This window comes from Eucyclogobius newberryi, unplaced genomic scaffold (assembly GCF_026437365.1).
Source record: "Eucyclogobius newberryi isolate DKJ021-1_F unplaced genomic scaffold, fEucNew1.0.hap1 SCAF_3, whole genome shotgun sequence".
Lineage (NCBI taxonomy): Eukaryota > Metazoa > Chordata > Actinopteri > Gobiiformes > Gobiidae > Eucyclogobius > Eucyclogobius newberryi.
Window position 1 is genome coordinate 32,028,118 of NW_027315945.1, and position 15,775 is coordinate 32,043,892.

General features: G+C 40.2%; 1 protein-coding gene across 1 annotated transcript in view; it reads right to left on the minus strand.

Annotated features, from left to right (window-relative positions):
* grin2db (glutamate receptor, ionotropic, N-methyl D-aspartate 2D, b) overlaps window positions 1-15,775 on the minus strand; it is a 150,021-nt gene that overhangs the window by 47,048 nt on the left and 87,198 nt on the right. The window contains exons 13-14 of the mRNA XM_072460313.1: window positions 14,816-14,885; window positions 14,034-14,151 (exon numbers count right to left, since the gene is read on the minus strand). Of these exons, the coding sequence (XP_072316414.1) occupies window positions 14,034-14,151; window positions 14,816-14,885 (188 nt within the window). The remainder of the gene's footprint in view (window positions 1-14,033; window positions 14,152-14,815; window positions 14,886-15,775) is intronic.

The following is a 15,775-nucleotide window of genomic DNA, read 5'->3' on the forward strand; positions in this document are numbered from 1 at the left end:
TCAGTATGATGTGTCCTTAGTATATGATATGTCCTCAGTATATGATGTGTCCTCAGTATATGATGTGTCCTCAGTATATGATGTGTCCTCAGTATGATGTGTCCTTAGTATATGATATGTCCTCAGTATATGATGTGTCCTCAGTATATGATGTGTCCTCAGTATGATGTGTCCTCAGTATGATGTGTCCTTAGAATATGATGTGTCCTCAGTATATGATGTGTCCTCAGTATATGATGTGTCCTCAGTATATGATGTGTCCTCAGTATGATGTGTCCTCAGTATGATGTGTCCTTAGAATATGATGTGTCCTCAGTATATGATGTGTCCTCAGTATATGATGTGTCCTCAGCATATGATGTGTCCTCAGTATATGATGTGTCCTTAGTATATGATATGTCCTCAGTATGATGTGTCCTCAGTATATGATGTGTCCTCAGCATATGATGTGTCCTCAGTATATGATGTGTCCTTAATATATGATGTGTCCTCAGTATATGATGTGTCCTCAGTATATGATGTGTCCTCAGTATGATGTGTCCTTAGTATATGATGTGTCCTTAGTATATGATATGTCCTCAGTATATGATGTGTCCTCAGTATATGATGTGTCCTCAGTATGATGTGTCCTTAGTATATGATGTGTCCTTAGTATATGATATGTCCTCAGTATATGATGTGTCCTCAGTATATGATGTGTCCTCAGTATATGATGTGTCCTCAGTATGATGTGTCCTCAGTATGATGTGTCCTCAGTATGATGTGTCCTTAGTATATGATGTGTCCTCAGTATATGATGTGTCCTCAGTATATGATGTGTCCTCAGTATGATGTGTCCTCAGTATGATGTGTCCTCAGCATATGATGTGTCCTCAGTATGTGATGTGTCCTCAGCATATGATGTGTCCTCAGTATGATGTGTCCTCAGTATGATGTGTCCTTAGAATATGATGTGTCCTCAGTATATGATGTGTCCTCAGTATATGATGTGTCCTCAGCATATGATGTGTCCTCAGTATATGATGTGTCCTTAGTATATGATATGTCCTCAGTATATGATGTGTCCTCAGTATATGATGTGTCCTCAGTATATGATGTGTCCTCAGTATGATGTGTCCTTAGTATATGATGTGTCCTTAGTATATGATATGTCCTCAGTATATGATGTGTCCTCAGTATGATGTGTCCTTAGTATATGATGTGTCCTTAGTATATGATATGTCCTCAGTATATGATGTGTCCTCAGTATATGATGTGTCCTCAGTATGATGTGTCCTTAGTATATGATGTGTCCTTAGTATATGATATGTCCTCAGTATATGATGTGTCCTTAGTATATGATGTGTCCTTAGTATATGATATGTCCTCAGTATATGATGTGTCCTCAGTATATGATGTGTCCTCAGTATGATGTGTCCTTAGTATATGATGTGTCCTTAGTATATGATATGTCCTCAGTATATGATGTGTCCTCAGTATATGATGTGTCCTCAGTATATGATGTGTCCTCAGTATGATGTGTCCTTAGTATATGATGTGTCCTCAGTATATGATGTGTCCTCAGTATATGATGTGTCCTCAGCATATGATGTGTCCTCAGTATGTGATGTGTCCTCAGCATATGATGTGTCCTCAGTATATGATATGTCCTCAGTATATGATGTGTCCTCAGCATATGATGTGTCCTCAGTATATGATGTGTCCTCAGTATATGATGTGTCCTCAGTATGATGTGTCCTTAGTATATGATGTGTCCTCAGTATATGATGTGTCCTCAGCATATGATGTGTCCTCAGTATGATGTGTCCTTAGAATATGATGTGTCCTCAGTATATGATGTGTCCTCAGTATATGATGTGTCCTCAGTATATGATGTGTCCTCAGCATATGATGTGTCCTCAGTATATGATGTGTCCTCAGCATATGATGTGTCCTCAGTATATGATGTGTCCTCAGTATATGATGTGTCCTCAGTATATGATGTGTCCTTAGTATGATGTGTCCTTAGTATATGATGTGTCCTTAGTATATGATATGTCCTCAGTATATGATGTGTCCTCAGTATATGATGTGTCCTCAGTATATGATGTGTCCTCAGTATGATGTGTCCTTAGTATATGATGTGTCCTTAGTATATGATATGTCCTCAGTATATGATGTGTCCTCAGTATATGATGTGTCCTCAGTATATGATGTGCCCTCAGTATATGATGTGTCCTCAGTATATGATGTGTCCTCAGTATATGATGTGTCCTCAGTATGATGTGTCCTCAGTATATGATGTGTCCTCAGTATGATGTGTCCTCAGTATATGATGTGTCCTCTGTATATGATGTGTCCTCAGTATGATGTGTCCTTAGTATATGATATGTCCTCAGTATATGATGTGTCCTCAGTATATGATGTGTCCTCAGTATATGATGTGTCCTCAGTATGATGTGTCCTTAGTATATGATGTGTCCTTAGTATATGATATGTCCTCAGTATATGATGTGTCCTCAGTATATGATTTGTCCTCAGTATGATGTGTCCTTAGTATATGATGTGTCCTCAGTATGTGATGTGTCCTCAGCATATGATGTGTCCTCAGTATATGATATGTCCTCAGTATATGATGTGTCCTCAGTATATGATGTGTCCTCAGTATGATGTGTCCTCAGCATATGATGTGTCCTCAGTATATGATTTATTTATTTATTTGTCTATGGGAGTTTTTTTATTTATTTATAGGAGATCTTCTACTGAAAGTGTTTTTCAGACTTCCTATAAGTGATCTGTTCTTCTGGATCTACCTCTGTATCTACCTGCGTTGCACCAATGAAATTTCCCCATGTAGGACAATAAAGGAATATCTTATCTTATCTTATCTTATCTTATATGATGTGTCCTCAGTATATGATGTGTCCTCAGTATGATGTGTCCTTAGTATATGATATGTCCTCAGTATATGATGTGTCCTCAGTATATGATGTGTCCTCAGTATATGATGTGTCCTCAGTATGATGTGTCCTTAGTATATGATATGTCCTCAGTATATGATGTGTCCTCAGTATATGATGTGTCCTCAGTATGATGTGTCCTCAGTATGATGTGTCCTTAGAATATGATGTGTCCTCAGTATATGATGTGTCCTCAGTATATGATGTGTCCTCAGTATATGATGTGTCCTCAGTATGATGTGTCCTCAGTATGATGTGTCCTTAGAATATGATGTGTCCTCAGTATATGATGTGTCCTCAGTATATGATGTGTCCTCAGCATATGATGTGTCCTCAGTATATGATGTGTCCTTAGTATATGATATGTCCTCAGTATGATGTGTCCTCAGTATATGATGTGTCCTCAGCATATGATGTGTCCTCAGTATATGATGTGTCCTTAATATATGATGTGTCCTCAGTATATGATGTGTCCTCAGTATATGATGTGTCCTCAGTATGATGTGTCCTTAGTATATGATGTGTCCTTAGTATATGATATGTCCTCAGTATATGATGTGTCCTCAGTATATGATGTGTCCTCAGTATGATGTGTCCTTAGTATATGATGTGTCCTTAGTATATGATATGTCCTCAGTATATGATGTGTCCTCAGTATATGATGTGTCCTCAGTATATGATGTGTCCTCAGTATGATGTGTCCTCAGTATGATGTGTCCTTAGTATATGATGTGTCCTCAGTATATGATGTGTCCTCAGTATATGATGTGTCCTCAGTATGATGTGTCCTCAGTATGATGTGTCCTCAGCATATGATGTGTCCTCAGTATGTGATGTGTCCTCAGCATATGATGTGTCCTCAGTATGATGTGTCCTCAGTATGATGTGTCCTTAGAATATGATGTGTCCTCAGTATATGATGTGTCCTCAGTATATGATGTGTCCTCAGCATATGATATGTCCTCAGTATATGATGTGTCCTCAGTATATGATGTGTCCTCAGTATATGATGTGTCCTCAGTATGATGTGTCCTTAGTATATGATGTGTCCTTAGTATATGATATGTCCTCAGTATATGATGTGTCCTCAGTATGATGTGTCCTTAGTATATGATGTGTCCTTAGTATATGATATGTCCTCAGTATATGATGTGTCCTCAGTATATGATGTGTCCTCAGTATGATGTGTCCTTAGTATATGATGTGTCCTTAGTATATGATATGTCCTCAGTATATGATGTGTCCTTAGTATATGATGTGTCCTTAGTATATGATATGTCCTCAGTATATGATGTGTCCTCAGTATATGATGTGTCCTCAGTATGATGTGTCCTTAGTATATGATGTGTCCTTAGTATATGATATGTCCTCAGTATATGATGTGTCCTCAGTATATGATGTGTCCTCAGTATATGATGTGTCCTCAGTATGATGTGTCCTCAGTATGATGTGTCCTTAGTATATGATGTGTCCTCAGTATATGATGTGTCCTCAGTATATGATGTGTCCTCAGCATATGATGTGTCCTCAGTATGTGATGTGTCCTCAGCATATGATGTGTCCTCAGTATATGATATGTCCTCAGTATATGATGTGTCCTCAGCATATGATGTGTCCTCAGTATATGATGTGTCCTCAGTATATGATGTGTCCTCAGTATGATGTGTCCTTAGTATATGATGTGTCCTCAGTATATGATGTGTCCTCAGTATGATGTGTCCTCAGTATGATGTGTCCTCAGTATATGATGCGTCCTCAGTATATGATGTGTCCTCAGTATATGATGTGTCCTCAGTATTTGATGTGTCCTCAGTATATGATGTGTCCTCTGTATATGATGTGTCCTCAGTATATGATGTGTCCTCAGTATATGATGTGTCCTCAGTATATGATGTGTCCTCAGTATGATGTGTCCTTAGTATATGATGTGTCCTCAGTATATGACAGCTAATGCTAAATGTGATTGTATTATAAACCAGTGCATGCGCATGTCACAGATACAGACCTTAAGAGGCAGCAGAGACATATTAGGCAGAAAGTAATTGGACCTGGCTAGTGTATTGAGTATAACACAGAGGAATACATTGTTGTTTTCCATTAACCAAGGAGAGCGCTTAAGGTCAGAGGTCACTGGAACAAAACAATCATGTACAAAGCTAAAAGGGGAAAAGGAAGAAGTCAGCGCTGAAGAAAGAGTCCAAAACAGTGATGTCGCAGAGAGAGCTAAAATGGCCCAGACAACCTAATCTCAGTTTTGTAGCTGGGCACAAATGAGGAGAGGAGGTGGTCAGCAGAGAGTTAAACAAGTGTGGATGAAGGGCAGAGAGCTGAGGGGAGAGAGCCGAGGGGAGAGAGCCGAGGGGAGAGGGCCGAGGGGAGAGAGCCGAGGGGAGAGGGCCGAGGGGAGAGAGCCGAGGGGAGAGGGCCGAGGGGAGAGGGCCGAGGGGAGAGGGCCGAGGGGAGAGGGCCGAGGGGAGAGGGCCGAGGGGAGAGAGCTGAGGGGAGAGGGCCGAGGGGAGAGGGCCGAGGGGAGAGAGCTGAGGGGAGAGGGCCGAGGGGAGAGGGCCGAGGGGAGAGGGCCGAGGGGAGAGGGCCGAGGGGAGAGAGCTGAGGGGAGAGAGCTGAGGGGAGAGGGCTTTAGAGGCCGAGCACGAGAGCAACAGCAACACACAAATATAAGCAGTCTGTGCCTGTGCCTTCCATCACAACTACTATTTAAGATATATCATGGAATTAGGGAAGTATCAAGACTGTGAAATATCACAAATATTCAATTTACAGTCTAGTATGCACTGTAACATTTGAATGGGGCTTTTACCATAGTGATGGTATTAACTTATTGTGACTAGTTGACTATAAAATAGTCTATATAGTTTATGATTATAATATTTTATAATCATTATCATTATCTGGACTATAGACTCTAAACACACCCAAAAACACATTATTATAGCAAAGACAGTTGAGTTATTACCTCATAATGTCAAAAAATAATACACTATTTCATCAATAAGACTGTTTATTTGTAAATATTATCTATATCTCTCCTATAATTAAACTATTGTAATTAAAGCCTGTAATGAAAAAGTCTCAGAGTACAATCATCAATGAAATAATTACGATAATGATAATAATGCAACTCTTTTCCACAATATGGCATTGAGCTTAAGCATATTTTATTCAGTTTACTTTTTCTTTTTTTAAAATGCTAAAATACATTAAAAGCCGGCCATTCTTTCAGCTCTGACCTGTGATTTGACCGTGTGGCAGTGGGACATTCCAGGCAAAGCATCAACATAAATAACATCCACAAAGACAAGCAGGTGGCGAACCCTCCACATCGTGCACCTTTAATGAACAACAAAGAACCCAACGTCACTTGTAGAGGGTTTGTTTTATACATATAAGAGAAGTATGTTCCTAAAATAATTGCACTTGTTGTTTTGAGCGCACAAGCTTAAATGAGACAGACGTTCGGAGTCAAGACGATCTACAACAAGAGCGAGAGGAAAGTGTCTTCACGACAAACATCCATAACCGCCCTGAAATTACAGAGGATCTGAGGAGTGAAAAACAGGGAGCGCTCGGGAAAAAAGAGCCGTGATGGGAAACGAGCGAGACAGAATAAGATGGAGAAGAAGATCCTAATCATTTAATTGTGGCAGAGGGATAGTCAGAATGTGCAGCAAGGTGCCAGACCCCAGGGACCCGAAGTCTCCAAACAGAAAGGACCTAAGCTGGACCACGGAGCCCGTCTGTTCATTAAGACCTCCGCAATCCAAATACATTTCAGCCCGTCTCTCAGAAGATGACGAGCCAGCGAGCATCGCCGCAGTTACCATAGTGATGGACGGCAAAAAGATGTGGTGATTCATTCATGATGGAATTAAACAATGTTCAAGACAAAAGTGCTGGAGTTAGAATAATTGCAGTGATGAAATAAGAAGTACTTAAAGACTTTTGGCGACATACTTCATCTGGACATAGTTAAAAAAGCTTATGTAACACTGCCACCAGGGCTGCTACTCCAGTGTGTTCTTCTCTGCATACAAATATTACAAGTATTACATCATTTTATGCTAGTTTAGGTTTTAGAACGTGTTTTTTTTGTTTTATCTGTCGTTGTTTTCTTCTCACTAAAACATACATAAATAAGGCTTTCAATCTTAAACTCCTGAATATAAAGAAGTAGACTGACTTTCAACACAAACCACATGCTTTTACTGAAAGGGGATTGGCTGTTGACCCATTTAAACATCCCAAGCTGATTATTGACAATTTTAAATGATTGGATCTCATTTTTTGATTCATTGCAGAGGCTGTGAAATGGATGTGATTTTTGTAGCTTAGCAATTTATATTTAAACCCTCTGGAATGTTAATGCTTGGATGTGTTTGAATCCATATGATTTGAATCCTGACGTTTATAGGAACATTTAAGCAATTCAGTTATAGAAATTGTACTTTTCTGTCACCATACTTTTATTGACAGTGTAATAGTACTCTTACTGTACTTGAGTAAAAGTTTTCATTACTCTTCCCACTGTGAGTGTCAATATTAACTGATTCAAACATTTGCAATTCCTAAACTCCTTCAGATATGATACATTTTATTTCATTTTATTCTTTGGAATTCCTAAATACGTGCAAAATATTATATTGTCTGTCCAATTACATGAACTCATAAATCACATTTTAAAAACATTTTGTGTCCAAATTGTGTCCTCAGTCAAGCAGTTTCACCAAATACTTCTACTCACTCCATTTTACTTCTACTTCACTTGAATAATATTGTTTTAAAGTAACGTTGCTCTTACTTGAGTGCACATTTCTCAGCTCAATATTATGATTAGATTAGATTCAATATTAGATTCTTTCCCAACTCGGGGCCGTAGAAGGCGCTGCTCTTCTGCACCGGGCCTGACTCTCTTCACGTGAGCTGTCTTACTTTGCTAATGCAGACGCAGTCACCTGTGCGATGGGCTTAATGCGTTTCCTGTAGAACATCATTAGCCAATCAGCCGTGATCTCTCGACACAGCAGATGGACTCAGTGCTTGCGCCGCCCACTGGCAGACTGAGGAAACAACGCCTGACTCACGTTCCGACACATACTAGATCAAACCTCCACAAACAGATGGAAATACAGGGCAGTTCACGAGCTGGGTTACGTTTAGAAACAGCACTTCCTGTTTTCTTACTGCTCGTTTGTCGTCATTGGACTTCAGGCCTTTATCTGGGGACTAAAGGTCAAGACCGAGGTCAACCCCAGGCTCCGGAGCCCTGTGGCTATTGAAAATCCTGAATGAGTATGGTGGTCCGGTGGTGGAGTGGTTAAGGCACAGCACACGTGCGCCAGGCTCCAAGTGCAGCCGGCCGCTGCGTTTAATTCAAATGTATTTTGTTTTATATGTTATTTTGAGTTAATTTAGCTTTTAAAACAGGATTCTACATTTGAAGATTATGGTGATCCTGTAACATCAAAATAAAACATGATCGCGCTCTTAATATGTGTCACAGCTGCCAATGTGCGCCGCCCAATAATGTGCCATTTCTTGAACATTGTGAACCCCGGGAAGGAAACTGTGGAAAATTGTAAGAAAAGAAAAGTGTCTGGAGAAAACTGAACGTTCAATACTACGAGTTCAAAATATGTTTTATTGAATACAGAAATGTAATTTTGTTTTCTCTGCAGTCGTTCACTGATTTAATTATTAAATTATATTGATTCAATATTAATAAATGCAACACATTTAGTCTAAACATAGCATAAAGGGAAAACATCTAAAAACCATGATCTGCAGTGTCATTTCATTTAAAAGGTCCAAAGGGTTTTGTGGCTCCTGGTGTTTCCTGTACGGTCCAAAGTAAGAATACAAACAGAATACACACTTTTATATTTGAGTGAGTCACTCGGGATCTTCTGATCATGTGATGCATAAAAAAGGTGCTCATTGGTCATCATCATTTAGAACAAAATCAAACTTCTCTCACCTCATTTTAACTGCATTTTAAGAAATCTTAAACGTCTTCTTTGCTCGTAAGAAGCCGATAAACACCTGATTGGCCAATCAAACCCATCGAACTCATATGATTGTTCAAGTAACAAAATGTTTGTAACAACTAAGAAATAACAATTATAGTTATTTTTGAAATAATTTAAATTAAATCTATGCTCTAATTTTGTTTTAAATATATCTTTATCTGAATGTTTATGTCACATTATGTCACAAACATAATAATGAAGTCTAACATGTCACATTAACATCATGTAAAGGTAGATTTCATAAAGCTGCTCACATAGGAATGACAGTATGTTTGTGTGTTTGATCATGTGTCAAACGGGAGTCAAAATGTCGCTAATGATAACGCTAACACTATGTCCGGCGACATTCCTCCTGGCGACGCTTGACTTGCATTACAGTCCGACCGCCTTTGTGCTCGGGCCCTTCTGCCGAGACCCTTCTGATGGCACTCGTCTCCAGCTCTCACTCAGAGCCGGCTCGGTCCTGCCAGATCTGACAGGTGTGTCAAATCCACACTCCACCTCGCTTTCTCGTGGCAGGTCAGGTGGAGCTGGCGAATACACAGCGAGCTCTGGCATGTAGCGCGCCGCTGTTGTTTAGACATGAAAACGGCGCTGGTTTCTCTCTACGTGCGAATGCAAATGTACAGAACGCTACATTTGCCCAAAGTGGCTCAGTGCCAGGCCGGTCCAGAGCGGCTTCACTGTACGGCAGCAGTAAACACCCACATGATCCTGTGTTTTATCACAACATGACAAACCGCTCAGAATGCAGATGTCTGAACGACGCTGCCAACTACGAGCGGCAAAATGAGCGCCTCAATATTGAAATATTTCCCACTGACTAATACATTCTTGGAATCCAAATCGTGATGCTAAAAAGGAGCTGTCTGATAAGAGGCAACAAGAAATGTCTGCTATTCTGCAGAAACAGCTTTTATCCGGGAAATAGCGAGACCAGCAGTCGGAATAACGATGAAGAATGATACAATCTGAGCATTGGCACGGCAACGGCTCGATGTTGCCGGTGCCATCTCCACAGCCCTGACATGAGATGAGTCAAGGCGGCCCGGCTCACTCATCATACGCGGGGCGAGGCGGTTTAGCAGCTGAAGGTGTGCGACTGCTGAGCCTTTGAGCCATGGCGCCATTGTGGAGATGAAACTGATGTGAACCCGTCAATAAACTAATCTTCTTCTTGATAATCTACTTCAATAATTCACCACTGGAGGAGCTAAGCGACACTGCGACCACATCCAGTCACAGCAATTTAAGGTTTTTATTCAACACAAAGAAAGCGAATATCACGTTGGTTAACCTGTCTTTCATCCCAAAAGACTGAAAACGCACTGCGCAACACGTGTGTTTTCTTATTCAGTCCTTGACATGCGTCTATAATTAAAGAGGGTACGCGGAAGAGTTATTTTAATGACTTTACAAGTTGGCTTGCCTCTGACGGCGCCACTGAAGTATCCATAGTACATGTCACGCTCTATCAGGGTGTGAAATTTGACTTACGCAATACACGCCCAGCAGCGTCATCACAACAAAGATGGCGGCGCCCTTGTCCCCCGCATGTTCCCCCCGCTCGCCTTCACTACCAAAATAAAGGATAGAGGCGTGCAAAAGGTTGATTGAAATATCTTAAAATCGTGAGATTTAGTCTCCCAATCGAGTTGATAGAGATGTTTTCCTTCATTGACTGTTGAAGCCTGACCCCTGGTGGTCACTCCGAGTCAAAAAATGGCAAAATTTTGATATTTTTTTTTGCCTTCAAAGTAAAAAAAATAAGAATTTACCTTCCGTCCGACCCACTTGAAAAATGTTGACTCGGGTTACAGCAAACAGACAATTTATTTGGGGGAGCCTTAGTAATGTTTCTGGCTTTTAAAAATGCTTCTGAATTGAATAGAAAGTAATGTATGTACTTTCTACCAGTCAAGCGTTCCCTCATCAGGATTGGTGTTAGCACTCCATCTACTGCCGAAGAGGGAATTACCATGAGGAAATAAACAAAAACTAGCCTGCCTCGGCTGCACTTGTAATGAATGCAATTTGACAACTGAAATGTTCCTGTCTGGTGACCAACTGTAAATTGTGTATATATTCAGACTATTTTATTTTATTTGTAAATTAAAAATGTTAGGCATGATGAATTTGATATAATTTGCTACTATTATTATTCATTGTTGTATGTTGCACTTTAATGCCAAAGGAAGTCCCTAGTTTGTGAATTCTCTTCACTGACAATGGCAAAAACCCTTTTCTGAGTCTGATTCTGATTAAAAACGGCACAGAAAACCTTAGATCTTTACTCTTGACATCACATGACAGGGACATTTGAAACAGTGTGTTTTCTAAGGCCGAAGGAGCAGAGAAGACGACCTTGTAAATAGGATCAATGAAAAAGCACCAATGGAACTAAATACAACTCCAAGTATGTTTTTAGATGAAGTAACTGTGTTATTACATGGTTAAGTGTCATTTAAAGGTGAAGTACGTTACTCTGCCACCTTCTTGTCTCCGTGGAGATGGAATGTTCCACGCTATGTACTAGGACTTATTTACCTTGCTTTTTTTCCCTTGCATTTTATTTTTATTTTATTGCTACAAAAATATCTAAAAAAATCAAGCCTTCACACTGAGAACTGGGTCGCCTCTCCACTGATCTGACCTGTAACTTGGCCTGAGGGTGTCACCTGCCTGTCTCCATGGAGATTTATCCGTTTCCTGCCATACTGTGGAACATTTCAGGCAAAGCAGTAGGCGGGTGATGCACATGTGTAAATCATGGCTGTGGCTGGACTGTGTGTCCTGCTCTTCACATTGTGCTCCGTCACTCAGTTGTAGTCTTAACACTCCTGGCACCAGACTGACATTATCAGCGTGTAAGCAGCTCTGTGTTTGGGTGCCAAAAGCAGCTGAGGGCAATGTCTGCTACACCATAATCAAAGCTGATTGAATACACGCTGAACAGCCAAACAAACAGTATCCATTCGGGACAATAACCGTGAGTGGTGAACTGTGTTAAATGACATTCGAGCATCGGGTTGAAGTCAGACCAAAACATTGACTTGATTCCTCACATAAAAAATCAGGATGAGCCATTAGAGCCGATACAATTGTGATTTGATTACGATTGATCTTATTTTTTTTATTGCTTATGATTTAACAAACACCATCGGCTTTTTCTTCGGGTTCATTCAGACAATACTTTAACAAAGCATCAGGAATGTGCTGAAATGTGAGTGTAAATGTCTTTGTTGAGGTACAAAATGTGAAAAGACTAGAAAATTTACCACTTTAGACTAGAAAATTTACAATTTTTGCGATCATTTTAAATTATACAATGTTACATAGATTTTAATCACAGACTATATGTTCGTCTTCAAACAGAAAGTGCGATATTCTACACTTTTTGTTACATATTCTACCTCCATTTCATTTGTCACTCACTCAGAGATCGACCAATCGGAGGAGTGGGTGGGGAAAAGCATCGGCAGAATGGCAATATGACAATTTCACCAAAATAAATGTATTAAAAAGTCAGATCAATCAGCCCGACGCTACAGTGTCCGACTAAGTTCTGCAGTAGCTCTTTGGCCACTTGAAAATATCGTCCAATGTTTTTATTGCGTTCTTTTAAACCATCAGGCATTGCGTTTTCTTTAACACCGTCTCTCGCTCTGAGCTCATGTGTTACGGTTGTATTCCCACCGCTGCAAAGGTTCCGTCTGCGACTCCACTGACTCACGCGAGTAAATCCCCTCTGCAGCCGTCACACAGACAGCCACATTCAACGAAAATACAACATGGAGTCCTCTCTTGCCGCCGTCGTGTCAGTCAATAAAGACGCTTGTGTTCTTCCCTCGCAGCACAACAGGTGGAGCGAGCGGCCGACACAGTAAACCAAATTACACCAGTAAAAAAGAAACATTTGGTGAAATAAGAGCACAACAAAAGCTTGAGGGACCAGGCGTTTGCCAAAGCAGTTTGAGTATTTGTCTGTATATGTTTCTTTAGGGTTGATAATCATTCAGAACGACCATAGAGCTTTCACAAATTTAGTCTCATTTTAGGTCTGGATTAATCTCATTTTGAGCTTTAATTTACGCCTGTTATAGTCTGGGTTTAGATCTTTAGCACTCGGAAAGCCAAGTAGGTGGTACTTGGGGTTAAACGTTTGAGAATCTATGACAAGCGTGGATTATAATTTGGTTAAATCACAGTATTCACCTAAAATTACTCAATAAAAATGTTGAAAAACCCAGAATCGGACCTTAAAGAGCTACAGTTCACAGTTTCGATTTGAGCCAAAACTGCAAGGAAACATTATCGAATTTTATATCATATTGCTGTTTAAGATGAATAACATGTCAAAAATTGGAGTCCAACTTAAGTAAAGCACAGTGGGGGCGTGTATCGGGGGGTCAGGGAAAATGGAGATCATCAGAACAACGGCATTTTTCAACCAGGAGAATCAATTCGACCAAAATATGCACGAATCACTCTAAATACAACTTCAAGTAAAAGTAAACGAGAAGAGAAAACAATTATAACTTGGCTTAAAGACCTTAAAAATCAATAATATGGATGATCTCCTTCCACTCATTTCCATAAAACATAACCTCCAACAACGTGTGTGTTTTTAAATCATTATTCATAATTCATGTGCCTCTAACTATATTTGTAAAGATTTAACAAATGTAATTTATGAACAAAGACGACAAACAAGCAACATTTTGAGGTACGATATTAAAAAACGTGACTGTAAAACATCAGAATCGTCTCCGTACAGGAAGAGAAGCCTAAAACTGTGCAGTGGAAGTGACTCCTCATTTACTGTGCAGAAGAACAGCTCCACAATCACATGCCTCCACGTCTGTTGCCTTCTCCGCACCTCCAAAACCCTCCAGCACTTCTCCTTCCACTTGACTCATCTACCCCCCATCGGCCCCATCGGCCCCCCGCGCTCCCGAGCTCCTCCGCCGATCGTTCCGCGACTCCGTCACTCCCGACTGCGAACCCGCCGCGCCCTCCATTGTCCTAATTATTCCCGCGAGACACTTACCATCTCCCACCAGCTGCAGCAGAGCCAGGTCAAGAGGACGTTTCCAGCGCGAGTTCTTGTGCAAGGCGATACCGTAGCCTGTGGTGGCAAATACCTTCCCCGAGCCTATGGTCATCACCTGGGGAGGGACGCAAGGGGGTGAATGAGGGGGAGCCAGAAAGACACTGCCCGAATACAGGTCGATAATTAAACTAGAATCATAACCAGATACTCGTTTGAACAAGGACTGATACTGGAGAAAATCATTTTGAACGTTTCCTGAGAAGATGCTCTTGAGTACATTTACTTTGGCATCTCATGTTTTAGAGCTTTAAACACATTATTCATTGTAAACCTGAACATTTTCTACTGATAAGGTGTTCCCTCGTCAGGATTTGTGTTTGCACTCCATCTACTGGCAGCAGAGAGAATTACAAAGAGGAGATAAACTCAGCTAGCCCTGACATGCTATTGTAAGCACGTGGTTTTAATGCTCAGAGCGAGTCTGGTGATGATTTATGGATTCAAAAACTCTCTGGGAGTGTTTTTGTGAGGCTCTGTGAAGACGAGCTCACAAACAAGATGAATGAAACAAGCGTGAATGAAGTAAAATACTACTACTATGTTTTTGATGAAGGAAAAAATGTTAAAAGCTCAAAAAAGTCAATCTTGCATAATATATATCCTTTAAAAATGCATTAAATGATCTAAAAACAGTTGTATTATCTGTTTGAATCGTGACAACTACAATACGAGGCTAGTTTTAAAAGATACAAACAAATGATGTGCAGTATTGAACTGACCTTACAACCTTCGTCCTTCCTGGCCATATAGTTCAATACAGCGGCGTCATAAATGAAAGCATCTAGTTTCCTGTAAAAGAGTTTCCATTAGACACGTTTATACAGGGTCAAATATCTAATAAAAATATTAAACAAATATTTTTTTCACATTTCTGGATCAAAGGATGTTTGAGTGTAAATGAAGAAAGACACATTTTTACTTAAATACAATTCACAAAATGAGTCAAATGAAACGGTATAAGACTGAAATCGAATTGGGATTTTTCGAATAGGGATTTTTTTAGATGAGATTTAGACCGTCGTGAGACAGGTTAGTTTTACCCTACTGATGATGTGTTGTTGCAATAGTAATCCTGTTGGGATTGGGATTTTTCTTACAAGCATTGAAATTATTTAAGCACTTTATATTTTAGAATCTGATTTTAACTTGTTCAAGCGCTTTATTTGAAATGTGAAACAAATACAAGAATCACTCACATTTTTCTGAGGACATTTGAAAAGCCTAAACTACAGGTTTTGCACATTATTACAATAGTTTATTCTGTGGAACATGGAGAACCGTATGCTACTTCCTCAATGGAACTTTTGCTTAATTGCAACCATTAAAATTAGGATTCATATTGCATATTCCCCATGCACTTGATCTCTGAGCCCTAATATCTATATGGTATAATAAATTGCCCCCGCAGAATGCTCCATTGATGTAAATACTATGTGGAGGCCCCGAGAGAATTCATTCATGATTTAATGCTCGCGACAAAGAAGCGAGAGCGCGGCTGAGGCGGGCGAAGTCTGTGTTCTTTGAGAGAGAGTTGCATATGCAGCAGACAGGTCGCTGCTTCACACAGACGCCACCGAGAGCCAAATCACCACCGAGAAATGAAAGAGGAGTGGAGTGGTGACGCACATGTGGAAGGGCGAGAGAGCCAGAAGACAAGGGGGATAAAACGAGGCAGAGAT